Source organism: Budorcas taxicolor, chromosome 6, assembly GCF_023091745.1.
Source record: "Budorcas taxicolor isolate Tak-1 chromosome 6, Takin1.1, whole genome shotgun sequence".
Taxonomy (NCBI): Eukaryota; Metazoa; Chordata; class Mammalia; order Artiodactyla; family Bovidae; genus Budorcas; species Budorcas taxicolor.
This window is the reverse complement of record NC_068915.1, coordinates 88,718,906-88,741,774: the sequence shown is the minus strand read 5'-3', so window position 1 is coordinate 88,741,774 and position 22,869 is coordinate 88,718,906. Positions and strand designations below refer to the sequence as shown.

General features: G+C 41.4%; 1 protein-coding gene across 1 annotated transcript in view; it reads left to right on the top strand.

Moving 5' to 3' along the window:
* The first annotated feature begins 1,077 nt into the window (after positions 1 to 1,077).
* The window catches only part of RASSF6 (Ras association domain family member 6), a 53,368-nt gene continuing 31,576 nt past the window's right edge, over positions 1,078 to 22,869 (top strand). The window contains exon 1 of the mRNA XM_052642235.1: positions 1,078 to 1,169. Coding sequence (XP_052498195.1) covers positions 1,111 to 1,169 — 59 coding nt within the window. The 5' untranslated portion in view covers positions 1,078 to 1,110. The remainder of the gene's footprint in view (positions 1,170 to 22,869) is intronic.

The following is a 22,869-nucleotide window of genomic DNA, read 5'->3' as shown; positions in this document are numbered from 1 at the left end:
GTTGGGAAGATCCCCTGGAGAAGGGAAAGGGTACCCGCTCCAGTATTCTTGGGCTTCCTTTGTGGCTCAGCTGGTAAAGAATCCTCCTGCAATGCAGGAGACCTGGGTTCAATCCCGGGGTTGGGAAGATTTCCTGGAGAAGGAATAATACCCACTCCAGTATTCTGACCTGGAGAATTCCATGGACCGTATGGTCCGTGGGGTCACAAAGAGTCAGACACAACTGAGCGACTTTCACTTCACTTCATTTCCTTTACTAATATTTTCCATAAAGTAAATGAAGAATATAATTTTCAATTTAAAATAAGAAATGGTTATCAAAAGAGGATAAAAATGGATTTTTTTCTTAAAAGCACATACTGAATAATGAGAATGGAATGAAATACCTAAATATCTTAAAGATTACATGGAGGTGGTGGAGAGGAATGGAAGGGTCAGAAAAAACATGTTATTACTTGTTCCCAAAACAAATTATTCTCTGAAAAATGGGTTTACAGGATGCTATTTAATACCCACTCAAAGTGAGTTGTAGTTAAAACTCTGAACTCTAAGTTTATTTTCTTAAAATTGAAGATTGTGGAAAACATTTTACTTATCCTCAATATTAATTCCCTTGGATGTAGGAAAAATATATCTTTGAAAAAAATCTTAAAATGGACAAATCTGTAGAAAATCAACAATATTTAATCCGTACAACCTTTTTGCAAATTTCAAAAAGAACATTGGTGAAAAGGAAAAACAGGAAACAAACATATTCAGACCTTGCTTCAAATAATTTGTTCCACTACTTACTGTTTGAAATGGAGATAATAATGCCCCTTCCTTGCTAGGGAGGCCTGAGGAGTAAATCACATACAAAGTATGAGATTCAAAGCAGACACATGGTAAAAAGTCTGTTTACTTCCCTCTCCAATCTAACCTTCATGCTCACATACACAAAACACTACTTAAAAACTGCCCCCAGAATATTTTTACAAACTAGGGAGATAACAAACAATTTCAATGTAAACTAGAGACTAATTTATGAATGTATCCAGGAACATACCATTAATATTATTCTAATGTTTTAGGGCAGCCCCAGATGATCTCAGAAAGGGGCAGAAGAAGACTATGATGGCTTTCCAGCCTTCCTCTTGGATCTTCATCAATGAAAGGACATTCATTACTGGGTAACTATACACCTACAGCTATATACCTTATATATTATTCTGGTCATCAGTCATTTGTGGGTTATACCTTATGTTTATTATGCATTATGTCATTCTAACCATCATTTTAAAACTTCGGCTGTATTGAAAAAAAACTGGAAAATGACATCGTTACATTTTCTAACTATTCTCATTTTTCTATAAAAAGAACCCAGTGATATATATATTATAAAAATTATGGAAGGGCTTTGTAAAATATTTCAGAACATATGAGATAAACAGTGTATAAATTTGGTTTTTCCACAGGAATTATAATAAAGTCTAAATGTATATCAATAAAAAGCATGACATATGATCCACAAGATCAATGATGCAAATTATCAGTTGAGACTTTGAATATCAAATTAAGTAAATAAGTTCCTGAAGACGGCAAAGCCATAGCCTATCATGGAACAATCACTCTATTTCATAAGTAGTGGTCTAATGTCACCAAAAGCTAAATTTCTATGTTAATAGTTGGCACAGTTCTCAGGAGCAGCATTCAGTAAAAGATCTAAGACTCGTCATAAATGATGTATCAAAGGATTAGCCCACAGGCCTGAACCAGACTTTCCTGTCCTGTTCTGTCCTTCCCCTTCCTTGCTCTTCAGGACACACTTCATTATTTACTATTTCCCTCTGGATGTTAGGTTATGTAATAGATGACCAGTAGCTATAGTTATTTTCTTATACACAGCAAATAGCATATATCATGTTAGTTTAGGTATAATAGAGCAGGGATTTGAAAACTTTAAGAGTAGAGATAAAAATTAACCTGGCTGAGCTAAAGCAGAAGCTGAATAAGAGAAAGACACAAAAGTAAGGAAAAAAAAAAAAGTGGCCCTGAAACATGACCCATGTCTTACAGGGAAGAGAAACAAAGCCAAATAAATGATAAAGTAGTATAAATGGTGCTGGACTGCACAATGGGAAAGCAAAGAGAAAAATTTGGTTAAAATGGAATCGAAGCCACAGGTAGAGGATGAGCAAGAAATGAAAAGGCAGAACACAAAAGACAGAGAATTCACTCATTCATTCCTCAGATACTAGTTAACTGCTCCCTGTGGACAGGTACTCTTGTGGACCCTGAGAGTTCAGGAATAAATGAAACAAACCCTTGCCCTCATGGATGTGCTAAGTCACTCAGTTCTGTCCAACTCTGCGACCCCATGGACTGTAGCCCACCAAGCTTCTCCATCCACGGAACTCACCAGGCAAGAATACTGGAGTGGGTTGCTATTCCTCCTCCAGGGGATCTTCCTGACCCAGCAATCAAACTTGCATCTCCTGCAGTGTCAGTCACTCAGTCAGTCAGTTCCGTCGCTCAGTCATGTCCCACTCTTTTTGACCCCATGGACTGCAGTACCCCAGGCCTCCCTGTCCATCACCAACTCCTGGAGTTTACTCAAATTCATGTCCATTGAGGCGGTGATGCCATCCAACCATCTCATCCTCTGTCGTCCTCTTCTCCTTCTGCCTTCAATCTTTCCCAGCATCAGGGTCTTTTCAAATGAATCAGTTCTTTGCATCAGGTGGCCAAAGTATTGGAGTTTCAGCTTCAGCATCAGTCCTTCCAATGAATATTCAAGACTGATTTCCTTTAGGATAGACTGGTTGGATCTCCTTGCAGTCCAAAGGACTCTCAAGAGTCTTCTCCAACACCACAGTTCAAAAGCATCAATTCTTCTGCGCTCAGCTTTCTTTATAGTACAACTCTCACATGCATACATGACTACTGGAAAAACCATAGCTTTGACTAGATGGACCTTTGTTGGAAAAGTAAGATCTCTGCTTTTATTAATGTCTCAGCCTATTAATGCTGTCTAGGTTAGTCATAGCTTTTCTTCCAAGGAGCAAGGGTCTTTAATTTAACAGCTGCAGTCACCATCTAGGGTGGTTTTGGAGCCCAAGAAAATAAAGTCTGTCACTGTTTCCACTGTTTCCCCATCTATTTCCCATGAAGTGATGGGACCGGGTGCAATGATCTTCGTTTTCTGAATGTTGAGCTTTAAGCCAACTTTTTCACTCTCCTCTTGCACTTTCATCAAGAGGCTCTTTATTTCTTCTTCACTTTCTGCCATAAGGTTGGTGTCATATGCATATCTGAGGTTATTGATATTTCTCTCTGCAATCTTGATTCCAGCTTGTGCTTCATGCAGCCCAGCATTTCTCATGATGTACTCTGCATAGAAGTTAAATAAGCAGAGTGACAACATACAGCCTTGACATACTCCTTTCCCTATTTGGAACCAGTCTGTTGTTCCATGTCCACTTCTAACTGTTGCTTCCTGACCTGCATACAGATTTCTCAGGAGGCAGGTCAGGTGGTCTGGTATTCCCATCTCTTTCAGAATTTTCCACAGTTTGTTGTGATCCACACAGTCAAAGGCTTTGGCATAGTCAATAAAGCATAAATAGATGTTTTTCTGGAACTCTCTTGCTTTTTCCATGATCCAATGTATGTTGGCAATTTGATCTCTGGTTTCTCTGTCTTTTCTAAAACCAGCTTGAACATCTGCAAGTTCATGATTCATGTACTGTTGAAGCCTGGCTTGGAGAATTTTGAGCATTACTTTACTGGCATGTGAAATGAGTGCAATTGTGCAGTAGTTTGAGCATTCTTTGGCATTGCCTTTTTTTGGGATTGGAATGAAAACTGACCTTTTCCAGTCCTGTGGCCACTGCTGAGTTTTCCAAATTTGTTGCCATAATTGAGTGCAGCACTTTCACAGCATCATCTTCCAGGATTTGAAATAGCTCAACTGGAATTCCATCACCTCCACTAGCTTTGTTCTTAGTAATACTTCCTGAGGCCCACATTACTTCACATTCCAGGATGTCTGGCTCTGGGTGAATGATCACACCATCATGATTATCTGGGTCATGAAGATCTTTTTTGTACAGTTCTTCTGTGTATTCTTGCCACTTCTTCTTAATATCTTCTGCTTTGTTAGCTCCATACCATTTCTGTCCACTATTGAGTCCATCTTCACATCAATGTTCCCTTGGTATCTCAAATTTTCTTGACGAGATCTCTAGTCTTTCCTATTCTATTGTTTTCCTCTATTTCTTTGCACTGATCGCTGAGGATGGCTTTCTTCTCTCCTTGCTATTCTTTGGAACTCTGCATTCAAATGGGTATATCTTTCCTTTTCTCCTTTGCCTTTAGCTTCTCTTCTTTTCATAGCTATTTGTAAGGCCTCTTCAGACAACCATTTTGCCTTTTTGCATTTCTTTTTCTTGGGGATGGTCTTGATCCCTGCCCCCTGTGCAATGTCACAAACCTCCATCCATAGTTCTTCAGGCACTCTGTCTATCAGATCTAATCCCTTGAATCTATTTCTCACTTCTACCATATAATCATAAGGGATTTGATTTAGGTCATACCTGAATGGTATAGTGATTTTCCCCACTTTCTTCAATTTAAGTCTGAATTTGGCAATAAGGAGTTCATGATCTGAGCCACAGTCAGCTCCTGGTCTTGTTTTTGCTGACTGTATACAGCTTCTCCATCTTTGGCTGCAAAGAATATAATCAATCTGATTTTGGTGTTGACCATCTGGTGATGTCCATGTGTAGAGTCTTCTCTTGTGTTGTTGGAAAAGAGTTTTTGCTATGATGAGTGTGTTCTCTTGGGAAAACTCTATTAATTTTTGCCCTGCTTCATTCTGTACTCCAAGGCCAAATTTGCCTTTTATTCCATGTATCTCTTGACTTCCTACTTTTGCATTCCAGTCCCCTTTAATGAAAAAGACATTTTTTTTAGGTGTTACTTCTAGAAGGTCTTGTGGGTCTTCATAGAACCATTCAACTTCAGTTTCTTCAGCATTACTGGTCAGGGCATAGACTTGGATTACTGTGATATTAAATTGTTTGCCTTGAAAATGAACAGAGATCATTCTGTCATTTTTGAGATTGCATCCAAGTACTGCATTTTGGACTCTTTTGTTGACTATGATGGCTACACCATTTCTTCTAAGGCATTCTTGCCCACAGTAGCAGATATAATGGTCATCTGAGTTAAATTCACCCATTCCAGTCCATTTTAGTTCACTAATTCCTAAAATGTCGACGTTCACTCTTGCCATCTCCTGTTTCCAATTTGCCTTGATTCATGGACCTAATATTCCAGGTTCGTACACAATATTGCTCTTTATAGCACTGGACTTTTCTTCCATCACTAGTCACATTCACAACTGGGTATTGTTTTTGCTTTGGCTCCATCTCTTCATTCTTTCTGGATTCATTTCTCCGCTGATCTCCAGTAGCATATTGGACACCTACCGACCTGGGGAGTTCCTCTTTCTGTGTCCTTTGTCATACTGTTCATGGGGTTCTCAAGGCAAGAATACTGAAGTGGTTTGCCATTCCTTTCCCCAGTGGACCACATTTTGTCAGAACTCTCCGCCATGACCCGTCCATCTTGGGTGGCCCTACACAGCATGGCTCATAGTTTCATTGAGTTAGACAAGGCTGTGGTCCATGTGATCAGGTTGGTTAGTTTTCTGTGATTGCAGTGTCAGGCAGGTTCTTTACTGCTTGCACCACCTGGGAAGTCCCTACCCTCATGGGGCTGCCTCCTAAAAAAGGGAACCAGTATGTAGGGTAAGTATTAAACAGCATGCACTATGAGATGCTGAAAGATATGTAGGATAAAAATAAAGCTGGAAAGGGAATAATGATCACTGGGGGTGGAGACCAGTGAGTTAGGATTTCATATAAGATGGCCAGGAAAGGCCTCAAGGAGGAGGTAGCCTTGGGAGAAAAGCCTGAAGGAGGTGAGTGAATAAGCTGTGTTGGTATCTAGCTGGAAGGCTTCCAGGAAAGGGGATGCTAAGTTCACAGCCCTGAGGCAGTTACAGGCCTGTAAGAGTGGAGGAAGCCAGTGTGGAAAGTGAAATAGGAAGGACAGTAGGAGAAGGTGAGGTCAGAGATAGAATGGGGCCAGAATATGTAGGGCCTCGTAGGCCATTGAGACTTGGTCTTTCCCACTTAAAAGATGAGACCCATTGAAGAATATTGAGTATGTGAGTTTCTGGATCAGTCTGGTTGCTCTCTTAAGGACAGACCAAAGAGGAGACGAGAGTAGGAGCAGAGAAACTACTGAGAAACTTGGAGTGCAGAGTAGAGATGATGGTGGCTTGGACCAAGGTGACAGTGGTGGAGACAGAGGGAAAAAACAGTCAGATTCTAGGTATATTTTGAAGGGAAGGACAACAGAAAATCCTGAAGGATTAGATGTGGGGTATGAGAACAATTAAGGACGATATCAAGGATTGGATCTAGAAGGATGGAGTGAACACTTGCTGACATTATAAAGACTACAAGGGGACCACATTTGGGGTAGAAGATCAGGAGATCAGTCCTAAACATGTTACTTTTGATAACTACTAATATCACCAAGGGAATAAGCATGAACAGAGAAGATTCAAGGTCCAAGGGTAGAAAAGAGCAAAATGAAGTAGGAAAAGTAGAAAACAAGAAGGCAAGGCTTTGGATGGAAAGTGGGCAGAAGGAATGTGGGCACAGAACAGAGAGGAGGAGCAGCGATATAGTGGGTACGTATATAAAGCACCACTTTGGGATGTCAACGCAGCTAACATTTTGATGGAGATAAAAGAAGGAAGTTGAGGAAATGGGAAATTGAAAGGAAAGACAAATTACGCTTTAAAATAAGTGCAGATGACTGATAATGAAAGGGAGACAAGGTAACATCTGTATAAAACCAAAGGTGAGAGAGACAGAAAGATCCTAGAGAGAAGTAAGATGGACATTGTTAAAAGTACCTGAAAGATGATAGTTTGGGAAGAGAAAAGGGTGATGATAAAAGGATGTGAGTGATCTGCAGGAGAAGCAGGAAGCAAAGGAGATTCAAGACAGAGAGATGATGGAGAAGATGGGAGATGCTGTGAATAAAAGGGAAGAAGCTCACAAGAGGGTGGGCAGAACAGGGTAAGAGCCACTGGACAGCCTCAAGAAAGCCCCCGTACACCATGTGCCTCTTAGCCCCAAAATTACAGAAGCAACAAAGAAAGTGAAGAAAGAAAGTGAAGTCGCTCAGTCGTGTCTGACTCTTTGCGACCTCATGGACTGTAGCCCACCAGGCTCCTCCGTCCATGGGATTCTCCAGGCAAGACTACTGGAGTGGGTTGCCATTTCCTTCTCCAGGGGATCTTCCTGACCCAGGGATTGAACCCAAGTCTCCCACATTGCAGGCAGATGCTTTAACCTCTGTGCCACCAGGGAAGCAACAAAGGTGTCTCCAAAGACATAGCCCTGGGTCTACACCACTGTTTATTTGTGCATAAATGCCTTTCATGCAGAGTAAGTTTAACAAACCTGGAAAACACATTTACCACACCAGGACAGAAGTTTCAAGAAGAAACATTACACAGCATAAGAGAAGAATGTACAAACCCATGTATATATTTTCCTATTATTCAACTGCCTAATTCAGGTTAGTCTGTGAAATCCTGATTCTTATCCCCCATCCACACCAGGGCATTACTAAGCCGTACCTCAGGCCACCTCTCAGTCTGAAACTACAATAATTTTCGTTTTCTTCAGCTAGACAGCTGCTCTTCAACTCATGAATTCCCAAGGAAGCAAGATCCTTTCTCACTCACAGCTTTAGATTTACCCTTGTTGTTTAGTTGCTAAGTCATCTGACTCTTTTGTGACCCCATGAACTGTAGCCCACCAGGCTCCTCTGTCCATGGAATTTCCCTGGCAAGAATACTAGAATAGGTTGCCATTTCCTTCTCCAGGAGATCTTCCCGACCCAGGGATCGAACCCACATCTCCTGCATTGCAGGTGGATACTTTACCACTGAGCCACTAGGGAAGCCCAGAACCCTTGTCATGAGATTAAAATACTCTCTAAACAGGCACCACCTAACCCAAATAGGAATCCAAAGTCCCCTTCTGCATTCACTGGTGTCTCTTTGAACTAGCATCTCTCTTCCTCTATAAAACCTCAAGACAAACGTCATAGAGAAGCCCCAGTGCCCTCCCTAACTCATGTCTGCTCTGAGGGGCAGTCCTGTTCTTCCCAGTCCTGCTATTTGTACACATGTGTTTCTCTTTATTCTCAGCCTTGAATCATCTGTTTCTCTAGAACAGCTTCCTTCCACCTTCATGAAAGTTTGTTCTGTTCTAAATTGATGTATGTTAATCTCATTTGTATCTTAATGATAACTTCTCCTCCTGGACATCATGTTCCTTTTATTCACCTGTCTAATCACAGTATGAATATCAAGAATTTCACTGAAATTAACACCTATTCCATACCCTGGTTGTCACCAGGTCAACTTTGGGTTCCTTTATAATATTTTAGTTTCCCAGTCTCAGCTCCTTACTTTTTTCATGAAATCCTCCCTGAACTGCATTAAGACTTTAATTAGCCCATTAATTACTTGTGTATTTGTTCTTTGAAAATATTTCCTGATTATGGAAGTATGATTATTTTATAAATTATTGTTTTTATATATTTATTTCATAAACTGAAAAAATATAGAAACATATAGACTGAAAGAATAAAAATTAACCATAATTTTACTACTCAAAAAAAAAGGTTTAATTTTGTCATGTTCCTCATCTTCTGAGGATTCTATTTTATACAGCTGAGATTATACTATATCTTGTTTTATACACCTGGCATTATCAATATTTCCCCGTACAATTAAAATGATCTTCCTGAAGATGATTTTAATGACATTATATCACTCAATAGCATATAATATGTCATAATATAATCATTCCTTTAATTTTGATCCTCAAGATGGCTCCAATATTTTGAATACACTAGGACTAGTTCACACAAAGAAGGGAAGGGCAACCCACTCCAGTGTTCTTGCCTAGAGAATCCCAGGGATGGGGGAGCCTGGTGGGCTGCCATCTATCGGGTCACACAGAGTCGGACATCGCTGAAGTGACTTAGCGGCAGCAGCAGCAGTTAACACAGAAGTAGAATTCCTGAATCAAAGTATACAAGTAAATCTAATATTATTGTTACAGATTAGCTTTCTAAAAATGCTTGATGAGCCTTCTCTCCCACCAACAGCTTGAGGCTTCCTGACTTGTCTCATAATATATGCTTGGTTTCCCAAGGTAGAATGTAAACCCTTTAAAGGTAAGACCTAGTATCTTTTACAACTTCTTTCCCAAGATGAGATACCTAGATGACTTTGATACATGAGATGATTTTAGGTTAAGCATAAATAATTGATTTTTATTTAAACACTTATCGAAAATATTAGAAAAATGTAATTAGCACATGAAATCTTTGATTCCACAAACATTATTTCTCAGGACAAATAAAAACTTACTTAAACGGAGAATCAACTAAGCAACTTAGTTGGGTGTCAGTCACACACAACCACAGAGTTCTAACAATAAAAAATACCTATCCTGAAGCACATGCTATCAGAACACTCTCACTTTATAATGTGTTATGTTTTTAAATTTTATTCTTTAAATAAGACTGAAAATTTAAGAGGAAAGGGTGGTGCTTCATATATAATTCTGAAAATACGAACTCAATAAATAATACATGATTGTTGAGTAAATATGTAAAAAGAAGTCAACTAGAAAAATATTAAGTGACAACAGATGATACTTGGGAGTTGGTCAAACTCATAAAAGCAGTACATAAGTAATTATTTTGAACAGCACAGCCATAGCCCTCAGCCAGAATGGAGCAATCATTTTCCCACAAAGGAGCCTTAAAGTCAGCATTTTGTAATTTTTTTATCTCTAAAAATACTTTTATAAATGCATTCTAATAATTAGGAATATAAGAGAATAAGAAAACTAACCATATTTGAGAACTTATATACACTCCCATTTTATAATTGGCCTATAACCGAGTATAGGCTTCTTATGTGGCTGAGTGGTAAAGAATCCACCTGGTAATGCAGGAGACACAAGGGACTCAGGTTTGATCCCTGGGTCAGGAAGATCCCCTGGAGTAGGAAATGGCAACCTGCGCCAGTATTGTTGCCCTGGAAAATTCCATGGACAGAGGAGCCTGGTGAGCTACAGTCCAGGGGGTTGCAAAAAGTCGGACAAGACTGAGCAACCGAGCACACGTCATGATGAAATATGTCACAATGAAACCACATATTTGGGGGAGGATATTTCTGAAGAAGTGTCTGGATTTCCAGCAACCCTTATTTTGCATCGTATTTTACATTGACTAAATTAGAGACTTGCAGTTTATCTTCTACAGGCTAGAGCCCCTTTCAGGCCCTAGTATCCATGTATTACTGGCATTCTAGATGGTAAAGTAACATAGCCTTTACACAAACGCCAGATGAGAAAATAGTGTTTCTCAAAATGTAGTCATGGGTCACTTGCCTTCTGATTAAGATATTTGTTAACAAGCAGATGCTATGGTCCACCCCAGTGTTAATCAGGTGACTTTGATGCAGTACTGAAGCCTAGAAACTACTGCTTAGAGGAGGAAAAGATTAAAGTTTGAGAATTTCTGGACACCTGAAATAAATTTCTGGAATTCAGGAAAATCTTTACAAAATAATCACCAGAAATTATAGTGATACGACTGATCACCTACAACATCCAACTTGTCATAAACCTGACAAACACCTCCATTCATTTATTCACTTAAGTAGTTATTCAGCTCCCACTCTGCAACAGGGATTGTTCTGGCAAACAAGGCAGGAGCCACCAACTTAAGGGATGTTTATTTTCATGCAGAGAAATACATAAAAATGATGAAGACTAATAAAAAAAGTCCTTAATGAGAAATTTGCTTTCAGCAGATTTCATGAGAACTATATATGATCTGTGAAATAAGAGGTCTTGATTTAATAGTACAGTAGGCAATAGAACATTTATGTCTTAGTATTGAATTAGAGTTTGGAAACTTCTCTGAGTGAAGGGCGTTGGCAGAAGTTAACTTCATGCTCAAGTAACTAAGGTTCCAGTTGCTATTTCCTTGCCTGGGGTTATCGCTGCTCTGTTGTTTCACCTGGTAAATATTCTAAGTGAGCTGAGTCATTAAAAAAAAAAAAAAGTTGTTCCATATGGTTGCTTTCAAAGTGCTTTTACTTCAGGTCCTAGGCTGAAATCTGGGCATTTTAGGAGTGAGTAAATGCCTATCCTAAATTTGAAAAAAGATGTTCAAATCCAGTTTTAGGATATAGATCAGATTTCACCCTCAGAACTTGCTAGATTTTTTTCCCTTCCTACTTAGGAACCTAATACAAACCCTTGCAGGCTGCAGCTCTTCCAAAAGCAGTCACAAGGCACGTGTGCATTCTTGTCCTTACCAACTAACTTTAATTAGCATGATGTAATAAATTTTAGCAGAAAGTACATCATTCCAAACAGTTTCTTTTTCCAAGGGTGTTGGCCGGCACCATTTGCTGAAACAAAGGAACCAGCCACCTACACCTCTGAGTACAAGTTCAGCACAAAAGGGCAGTGTTCCTGAGGCTGCCTCCTACCTGGCCAGCAGAGCCAGAGGGCCATGTTTTCCCAGGTCTAGTGGCCAGAGTCTTCTCTGAATCAAAGGAACTGGAACAAACACCACGAGCCCTAGCATGCCCTGCGCTAGATGTTAAAGACTGGGCACCGTTGGACTTTCGTCTTTAAGAAAGCAGAAAAGAGCCCTCCCTAACATATTTTTATAGCAGTGAGGATTTTAAAATGAGCCAAGAAAAAAGTTTGAGACATAGGTAGGACCATCTCCTTTAAAACTGAAGAATATTTTTTCTGTGTGGGAGTTTTCTTTAGTTTTTAATTTATGTAAAAATTTCCATTATTCATGTTTGGTGGCCTAGTAAAAATACATTTTTATCAACAGAAATTGGATATCACAGTTTCACAAAAAGGTCAATAATGTCACTCTCAGACATGTACAAATGGTCATTCAGCTTTATATCAGATATTTTTCAATGAGTATATATTTTTCACAGTCATTGAGCATACCAAGATGATTGCTATTTGCAATAACATTTATCTACTCCACATTTTACTATTTGATCACTTTGGTCCATTAAAAAGGAAGATCATCTGTCTGCCCAATACACACTGAATATGCTTCAGTAGATAGTCTGATGAAGTCAAAAGTCAAAAACTCTAAAAAGTTTACTTGAATTTCTGGTCATGTTAGCTATGCTGGAAGAAGATCATTCCTCTCTAGGCTTTCCCCAGGACACCTGTTTGATCCCTTGTCTGTAAGTTCCCACATGCCACAACTTTTGAGGCTGCGTTCTGGAGCCCAAGAGCCACAACTACTGAGCCCACATACAATGAGAAGCTCGCATACTGCAGCTAGAGAAAAGGCCCCAAGAGCTGCAACTACAGAGTCTGCATACAGCCACCACTGAAGCCCAAGTGCCCTAGGGCCTGTGCTGTACAAGAAAAGCCACCACAATGAGAAGCCTGTGCACTGCACCTAGGAAGTAGCCCCCACTCTCCGCAACTAGAGAAAAGCCTGTGAGCAGCAACAAAGACCCTGTGCAGCCAAAAATTAATTAGTTAATTAATGTAAAAAATTGTTCCACTTTAAAAGCTGGTCAGGATTCAGTTTTCTGCATTTTATTCCCTAAGCAAATAATTACTAATAGCTACCGTGAGCCAGATGCTGTACTAGAAGCTGAGAAGCTGGGGTAGCAATTCTGAATGAAAAAGACCAGAGCCCTGCTTTCATGGAGGTTTTAATCTGAAGCCACAAATCTCCAATTTTTGAGCCTTCATCAGAGTCACTGGAGAGCTTGGTAAAATAAAGATTGCTAGGCCTCATTCCCAGAGTCCCTAATTCAGGAGGTCTGGGATGGCTCAGGGGTTAAGAATCTACCTACCAATGCAGGAGATGCAGGAGACATAGGTTCGATCCCTGGGTCTGGAAGATCCCCTGGAGGAGGTAATGAGAACCCGTTTCAGTATTCTTGCCTGGAAAATCCCATGGACAGAGGAGCCTGATGGGTTATAGTCCATGGGGTCGCAAAGAGTCACACATTCCTGAGCACACAGGCATGAGCATTTGCGCATATGACAGGTGCCGAGGTGGTACAGATGTTACTGCTCTCAGAATCACAGTGAGAACCACAGCTCTAAAAGCCTGATTCAGAAGCCAAAGAACCCTTATACTCTGACCCTTATACTCTGAGAGAATAAGGATCTAGTGTAAGCAGGAAAGGCCAGAGATCTGAAGGAGGATCAAGCTAACAAGTTTAAGGAAGTCAGTGGGAGACCACTCCTGATACAGGGGGCCAGCCCAACATCCTCAAGCCCAGACAGAGCACAGAGTTCCAGCAAGTCCGAGTTCCCAGAGTGGTGGAGGTGCAGGACCCAAGGAAAAGTGTCTCTGTCAAAGAGGCTAAAGAGGAAGAGAGACCAGGCAGGACTTCACCTGCTGTGATGAGGATTTGAGGTTTTTATACCAAGAGCAGAGGAGAGATATTTAAGGATGTTTGGCAAAGTAGATGATTCGCTTACAGGTGTTCTACATAATCTGGATTGAATGTGGGAGTAGATGGAAGATGCCCAGCATAGAAACAAGGAGGTTGCTTAACATATATATTTTTTCGAATATGAAGAGAATCTGTGGTTATAGTCTGGTGGCATTATCGAAGAGCCGTAAGAGCCGGTGGATCAGCAGAGTCCTGTCTCAGTCTTTAGTTCATGCTCACGTAGGTGGCCCCAAGGATCACTGACCACTTGCCATGTTTCAGACACTCTAGTGACAGTCCTGATGATCCAAGTGGCTGAAAGATATCAGTAAAAATAATTGAAAGTCTTCATTAACTGAATAGATAGATTATTTCCCCATCTCAAGGGAATAGGGACATCAGACTGTGAAATCAAGATAGTGAGTGTTGTGTGTGTGGTCAGTCATGTCCAACTCTTTGCAACCCCATGGACTATGGTCTTCCAGGCTCCTCTGTCCATGGGATATTTAAGATAAGAATTCTGGAGGGGGTTGCCATTTCCTCCTCTGAGGGATCTCCCCAACCCAGGCATCAAACCTGCGTCTCCTGCATCTCCCACATTGGCAGGCAGATTCTATACCATTGAGCAACCTGGGAAGCCCAATAAGTACAAAATTCCCCCGCTGTTCATACACAAAGGGTGTCCTTTTACAGTCAGCCTGCAACTGCTTCAATCATGACGGGTATTGTGTGGCACACTTGTGTTTACTTTTTAACTGGCTCTTAAAAAAAAATCTATGGGGCATGTATTAGAATGACTTGAAAGTTTAAATCATGGAAAAATGAGAAGCAAGATCTCAACAGAAACTAGACACCAACCTCACTGTTTCATTCCCTCATTGCTACACCCAGCCCCACAGCAAGTCCCATCAGCTCTACATCCAATATCCAACCACCTCTCACCATCCAGTCCAAGCAATCACTAGCTCCTGCCAGGACACCTACAACAGCCTCCTAATCAGGCTGCCAGCTACCATTTCCTGGGCCTGCAATCCATTCTCCCAGAGAATGGATTCTCTACAGAGTAGTCACAGCATTAAGGAGTCTCTAAGACCCAATGCAGTTTGGCCTGAAGAACTTTCACAACTCCTCCTTTCTTTATCGCCTTGAAATGTGCCAAGTTTAGTCCTGCACACAGGATATGGCACTGGCATCTCTTGTTTTGGACCCTCTCTGACTCTTCACATGGCTGACTTCTTCCCACTATTCAGGTGTCAGTTTAATAGGTCAGGCCTTCAGATCACCTTTTCTAAAATGCCTTCTTTCATGTGCTACATCACAGGATGACATTTTATTGCTCCCATACCTCTTACCCATATGTAAAATCAGCATATTTCCATATGTAAAATCAGCATATTTCTTTATTTGTTCTTTTTTCAATCGTCCTTCTCCAGACAGTAATTCCCATCACTGCAGGGGCCCCATCGGTTTAAATATTGCAGTCTTCCTAGCACCTGTTATTTTGTCTGTTACATAGTAATCCTCCAATAAATTTGTGTTGATGATGAGTGAATATGGGAGTATCAGTCTCAAGGAACTAAATTAGGACCTTAGTATTTTGGTTTGACGTGTGTGTGTGTGTGTGTGTGTGTGTGTGTGTGTGTTAGTCACTCAGTTGTGCCTGACTCTTTGCAACTCCATGGACTGTAGATGGCCAGGCTCTTCTGTCTGTGGAATTCTCCAGGCAAGAATACTGGAATGGGTTGCCATTCCCTTCTCCAGGGGATCTTCCCAATCCAGGAATCAAATCCGGGTCTCCTGAGTTGCAGGCTGATTCTTTACCTTTGGAGCCACCAGGGATGCCCTTTGGTTTGATGGGTGTTACTCTCAAACACTGTTTCATACCTAGTGGTAGGGTGATTATCTACATCAGGGTTTCTTTCCACTTTAATGTGCATGCAGACTTTCCTGGGGATCTTGGTTAAAATACAGATTGTGATTTCTAACAAGATGCCTCTCAAATGTTCAGACAATATTTGGATAGACAGAGTTACCCTTAAGTCTTGTGATAGCTAGAATAATGGCCTCCCAAAGATGGAGAAGGAAATGGCAACCCACTCCAGTGTTCTTGCCTGGAGAATCCCAGGGACGGTGGAGCCTGGTGGGCTGCCGTCTCTGGGGTCGCACAGAGTCGAACACGACTGAAGCGATTTAGTAGCAAAGATGTCTACTCCTTAATCCTTTGAACCCGTTAATGTTTTTCATTACATTGCAAAAGGGAATTAAGGTTGCCAATGGAATGGCAACCTTAGCTGTCAACTGTAGCTAATCAATTGACCTTAAGTTTGGGGGATTATCCAGATGGGCTCATTGTAATCACGTGCTGTGTACTAAATCACTTCAGTTGTGTCTCACTCTTTGAGACCCCACAGACTGTAGCCTTCCAGGCTCTTCTGTCCATGGGTATTCTCCAGGCAAGAATACTGAAGTGGGTTGTCATGCCCTCCTCCAGGGGAGCTTCCCAACCCAGGGATCAAACCCACGTCTCCTGCATTGGCAGGTGGATTCTTAATCACTAGCATCACCAAGAAAGCCCCAATCCTTAAATGTGGGAGGGGAGAAGAGCTATATGAGAAGATTCCATGTCAGAGTGATGGAGTAGGAACGACTGTGTGGCATTGCTGGCTTTGAAGATGGATGGAAAGAGATCCATAAGACAACAAATGTGGGCAGGCTGTGGAAACTGCAGAGAGCAAGGGAATGCATTCTCCACCCCAAGGGCCTTCAGAAGCAATAGCCCTACAGACACCTTTGTTATAGCTAGTGAGACCAGCTTTTGACCTGTGGAGCTGTGAGATAATATGTCTGTGTTATTTAAAGCCACTAAGTTTGCTGTAGTTTGTTTTAGCAGCCATAGGAAACTAAAACAAACCTCCTCCCAGAGAATGTCTGTGGGGATGGTGTCCTCCATCCTCTCACCTCAGTAATAAAGGAGGAGGGGCAGAAGTGTTAGTAGTGGGATTTCCGGGGCGGTCTAGTGGTTAAGACTGCACTTCAATGCAGGGAATATGCGTTCAATCCCTGGTTGGGGAACTAAGTGTTTTTTAATCACTAAGTCGTTTCTGACTTTTCTGCAACCCCATGGACTGTAGCCCACCAGGTTCCTCTATCTGTGGAATTCTCCAGGCAAAAATACTGGAGTGGGTTGCCATTTCCTTCTCCAGGGATCTTCCCAACCCAGGGATTGAGACCACATCTCCTGCATTTTCAGGTAGATTCTCTACCACCGAGCCACCTAGGAAGTCCGCTGTGTGGTGTGGCCAAAAAAAGTTAGTGGTCTGATTATATGTAACTATCTTAGTTTCAGTCTGAATGGCCACCTATTTCAACCTGCCATCTGCCAATAGATAAACTTCCCTTCCCCTTCTTCAGCACCCTGAGCTCTAAAAGAATGGATCTCAAAGTATGGTCTCTGGATTAGCAGCATCAGAATCACCTGGGAGCTTATTAGACGTGCAAATTCTCAGGATACACACCAGACGAACTCAATAAGAAACTCTGGAGGTGCCACTCATTGTTCCGTTCCAACAAGCACTCCCGGCAACTCTGATGCTCGCTTCGATTTAGAACCATTTCTCTAACAGAGTACTGTATCACTTCCTCTCCTGTTATCCACACGTTTGAGGGCACATAATTTTTCTGTAGTTTTCATACCGTATTTTCCTGGGCACTAAATGTTTCCTTGTTCTCTCCGAAATGATCAGCTACAACAAGAAACAGACTGTTTCATCAAAGGAGAGGTCGTCTGAAGTCCCTACTTTGGATTAGAATAGAGATCTAAAAATCAGTAGTGATTTGTAAATTGTGGCAGGGCAAGGAATTAGAGACCATACTTCTCTGTGTTTCAGGCCAGAAAAGGAGATGATAGAGCAAAGACTTCCCTCTTTCTTTCTTCCCTGTCCACACACTGCTCAGGCTGCCCCTAGGAAGTCAGCTGCATGTGACAACAGAAACTGAGGTCTGACGCAGAAGCAGTTCATTACAGCCACCAACTGGAATAATAGACAACGAATTTTTTAAAAAATTTTTTCAGAAGCTTCTTCAGAAGCCAGACCATAGAAGGAAAGGGAGCAGGTATGTGTCTTCCTTTATCTGAGGTTGTTAGAAAACAAGCTAATGTGTTAAAATATCAAATACTTATAAAGGTGTTTGTTAGTTCACTCAGTCGTGTCTGACTGTTTGCTACCCCAGGGACCATAGCCCTCCAGGTTGCTCTTTTCATGGGATTCTCCAGGCAAGAATACTGGAGTGGGTAGCCATTCCCTTCTCCAGGGGATCTTCCTGACCCAGGGATTGAACCCAGGTCTCCTGCATTACAGACAGATTCTTTACTGCCTGAATCATCAGGGATGCCTAACTTATACAGGGATTCTCTTCAGAATCAGATGTCACCTCTAAAACACTTTGCCCGTCTTCCTCAGAAGCACAAGTGTTTTAATAAATGATACTGTCCTTCTTTGCCGCTCCCTTTTAATCCTCTTTTCCATGTCACATCAGTATCTGGTGACATTGTTCCGAGTGGTTCTAGCCCGTCTCTTTAGCAGTGGACTTTTCAAATATTTGGGGTGTTTTTGTTTTGTGCCAACTCACTAGACATCAGTCACGTCAGATTTCTTTTTAAAATTGTGAAATTATACCTTAATCTTGAGTCCTTCTGTTCTCAACTGATTTTTAGGAGGAGTTAAGGACCTGGGAGAAGCCGACTCCAGGGCCACTGTTTACAGGGTAATTTTGAGATGATGAATACCCCCAAAAGTCACAAAATGGCTAAAAAAACAACCAGAGTGAGTGCTCAGTCGCTTCAGTCTTGCCTGACTCTCTGTGACCCCACGGACTGTAGCCCACCAGGCTCCTCCGTCCATGGGATTCTCCAGGCAAGAATACTGGAGCGGGTTGCCATGCCCTCCTCCAGGGGGATCTTCCCAACCCAGGGATCAAACCTCAACCTCCTGCTGCTCCTGCATTGCAGGCAGCTGAGCCACCATGGAAGCCCCAGAGGTAAGATCCATCTGGTTATATTACCTTATTGATTAGGTGACTAATGGATTGCAGGAAGCTCCCAGGTCCTTTTTATTATCAGTTGTCAGCACTGACAGAGTAAATCAGTCTTAAGACAGAACTGCCAGGAAGAACAAGACAAGCCACAGTCACCATTCTCCCAACCACCGGCAGTAATTAATGATACTTGAGCAGCGTTGTGAGGGATGTCAGAAAGGGCAGCGCTTCAAAGGAAGTCAGGAGAGTTCAATTCGGGGCTTCCTGATCATTTTGGTTTTGCAGTTTTACTTCAGTCGAGGAGATAGCGTTCCTCTCCCCAGCCTCTCAGTATTCAAATGATGGAACCCAATCCTTTCATTTGCAATGGAAATGAATAGCCTACTTTGAGAACTGAGGAAAGTCTCTAAGCAAAGGTTGAAAAGCAGCCTTTTTTCCTCATCTTCTGAGCCAGGAGATGAGGCCCAAGGCAAAAAGAACTGGAGCTGGGCTGCTTATTGAGAAAGGACTGAAGGAGTTCGCAATTTTAATTCCGGGATTCGAGCTGACGGTTATGAAGGATAAAGGAAGTTAAGAGAATCTTGCTACTTCTTGCAGATGTCAGGACTATGGAATGATGGTTTGTTTGTCTTGGCAAAAACCTTAATGATAAGGCTTTACTTGTTCTTTTGTCCTTGTATTTCCTGGTTCACCTTTCCAAAAACATACAGGACTCTATATACATTTTTACGGAAGTGAAATTATGAAAAAATCGACTGTATTATGCACTTACTATATGGAGTTTGAAAGCATATAGAACTACAACACATAAAATTAAAAAAATCCCAACCTTAATTCCCAGAATATGATCAATTTGCTATTTTACACGTCCATTAAGTTGTTTATAAAAATCACTATGAATTAAGTTTTTAATTCAGTTTTTTGAAACTGACGTTAAATTGTTAACCTCGTTGCTGAAATGTAACATTATGAACAAAATTTGGTGGAGGGGGATGACTAAATCTGTAAGAGAGCGTGCTAGCATTTTTATTCTGCTTTAATTTTTCACCTCTTTGAAGACACTGTTTCGAATGTTCTAGGTTCCTGCTCTTAAACATGGCAACACACAAGGCAGGATGCTGTCTCTACTGCTGTTGTCACTGTGATGTTCAGTGGCTGCCTGGCCAGGATCCTGAATATTTTTCAGCAAGTCTCCAAAAGGCAAAAATAACACAAACTAAGGAAGCACCGCCATGACCAAATATGTCTTTGGTGACTACATGGGATTGTATTTTCCACTGAAGTTTATTTTGTGTCATGTGGCACGCTCTGAAATTTGTATTGGACTACCACATACAAGAGTATTTCTGGTTTTCCTTTGTCCAAAGTATAGGAATCATTAGTAACTAGTGAGATGGGGTTTTTTGATTTCCAGGAAGAGAGTTGGAGACCCACTTAATTATGCTGCAAATCATTACTAAAAGGAGAGAGAACTCACAACTAAAATTTGACTTGCATTCTATCTATGGATGGAGGGCACAACTCACTTCCACCCATCATGCTGTCCAGTGTCAATATTTATTACAATTTATAAAATAAAATACAAAGTGTTTCTTCTGGCCAAGCAAATAGCGTGATAAGATTGAGGAACTCCTTTCTTGCTCAGTACATTATTCATGACAAACGTCAGAATGTGGGTAATTCCCATCTGCTGAGCAGATGCCATTCAGACCACAAAGTGCAAAGTACACCTAAGCATTTTACAGTCAGCTCTGGATCCACTATTACTCATTAAAACTGAGCAAGGAGCCTTAAAGGAACAGGGACCTTTAAAGGGACAGGAGCCCTGGCATCATCTCCCCTATACCTGTCACCCCCATGTTAAGTCTTTCCCTGGTGAGCACTTATCTGGGAGCTTTAATGACTAACTCTGGGTGTCCATCTGCATCTAACAGGGTCCTCTCTCTGCACTGTCATCCGCAGTACCAGCTTCTGTGCTGGGGAAGCTTATGATTCTATGTGTTCATTTAGTTAGAAGTCAAGTTTATATGGAGGCTTGTTATTCTTTAGATTTGTAAAAACACTATTCATGTTATATACTGTGTAGTAGTGTTTTTTTTAATCCTTGTGATACATTATGATACAGTATTCCATGTTTGAAAAACCAAGCTTTTCTTAGAAAATCAATTCATATATCACACATAAAGTAACGGGCTTCCCTGGTGACTCAGCGGTAAAGAATCCACCTGCCAATGCAGGAGGCATGTGTTCGATCTCTGGTTTGGGAAGATTTGCCTGGAGGAGCAGAGGAGGCAATGGCACCCCACTCCAGTACTCTTGCCTGGAAAATCCCATGGATGGAGAAGCCTGGGAGGCTGCAGTCCATGGGGTTGCGAAGTCGGGCACAACTGAGCGACTTCCCTTTCCCTTTTCACTTTCATGCATTGGAGAAGGAAATGGCAAGCCACTCTAGTGTTCTTGCCTGGAGAATCCCAGGGACGGGGGAGCCTGGTGGGCTGCCGTCTATGGGGCAGCACAGAGTCAGATACAACTGAAGCGACTTAGTAGCTGTAGAACTTAGCCTTGACCCCTTCACCCCAATGCCATTGCAGTGGTTCTACTCATCTTGCTGCCATCATGTTTTTTACCCTGAAATCTGGATGGCTCAGTGGGTAAAGAATCTGCTTATAATGCAGAAGACACAGGAGATGTGGGTTCCATTCCTGGGTCAGACAGATCCCTTGAAGGATATGGCAACCCACTCCAGTATTCTTGCCTGGGAAATCCCATGCACAGAGGAGCCTGGAAGGCAAAAGTCCATGGGATTGCAAAAAGCTGGACATGACTGAGCGAAAGTCTAGTTCATCTACCCCGTCTACCGTAAGTTCCCTAGTGGCCCTTAGGAGCATCATATCTTTCTCTACGTGAAAGCTCCAGTAACTGCCCATTCCCTGCAGAGTGAATTCTAAACTTCTTTTAGAAGTTCGCAAGCTTCTTGCCTGCTTCTTCATTACTTACCATACCCCATCCTAAATGTCCTATTCTCAGAATCAACTTTTTGAGCTTTCTCCACAAAAGCTATGGAAATATCTAGAAGGTCCCTGTTAATACTTTCTTTGCCTGGTAAGCTCCTCACACTCTCGCTTATTCCTTTGCCTCCAAAGTGCAAAACAGGCGGCACCAATTGCTTGAAGCTCTCACTCGTCCTCAGAGTATGACTGAGACCTCTTTATTGTGTTCACACAGCAGGTGTAGGAATGAATGACCACTAGGACGAGTCTTCTCTTAGAGGACAAAATTTGAACAATTCATCAAATAAAAAATGATTCATTTGACAATAATTTCTTCAGTTCCTTGTGGCCTGGTTGCCCAAAAAAGTTGAATTAGAATGTTGTAGGCTATAGTGTATTCCCAGTATTGTATTAGGTCCATTGTTTCATCAGGTGCATAAGCTAATGATCTTTAAAAAGTTCCTCAGGTAAGGTCCACAGGATAAAAACGTGACGAGGTTTTAATACTTGGAATGCATTCACCGTTACTATAGCTGTTCACCTAACTTCTGAATTTTCTAATCCCTCACTTTATTGCACCATTAACTTACCCAATTTTATCCCAACACTAGTCTCCCAAACTCTTCCCTTATTCTGCATGCCAAAATCCTTCAAAGTGCTTGCCATTGTGGCGTCAGAAAGATCCTGCCTGTGGTGAGGAAAATATGTAAGGTATCTGTGGTCTTCAGTTACCTTGTGTTACACACAGTTTATAGGTTGAGCAAATACCTCAGTAAAGGGTCAGATAATATGCATTTTAGGCTTCGTGGACCATATGGTTTGTGTCAATCAAATTATAGAAGGAGAGCAGCTTCAGACAATTAGCAAAAAAATTAGTGTGGCTGTATTCCAATAAAATTTATTTATAAAAACTGGGTGTCCTGGGAACCAGTTTGCAGACTCCTTGGGTCATATGGAGACTTATTTTTGTGGAGAAAGATTTAGCCTGGTTCTTTTCAGATATAGAAATATTTTCCAAAGAGCTTGCTCCCAGAGAATAATCTTTCTAGTTAAACATGGTCCTGAGGTAAATCCTTTGAAGGATACGTGTACCATTCCTTATCATGCAGTTTTATCAGAAACAGAAGCTGAGGGAACAAGATTATGTAAAAATTCATTTGCTTATATTACAATTCTCACAGCTTAGCATATCAGGATTTGCATCCCAAGTGAACTGGACATTTCCATATGCCACCCTGG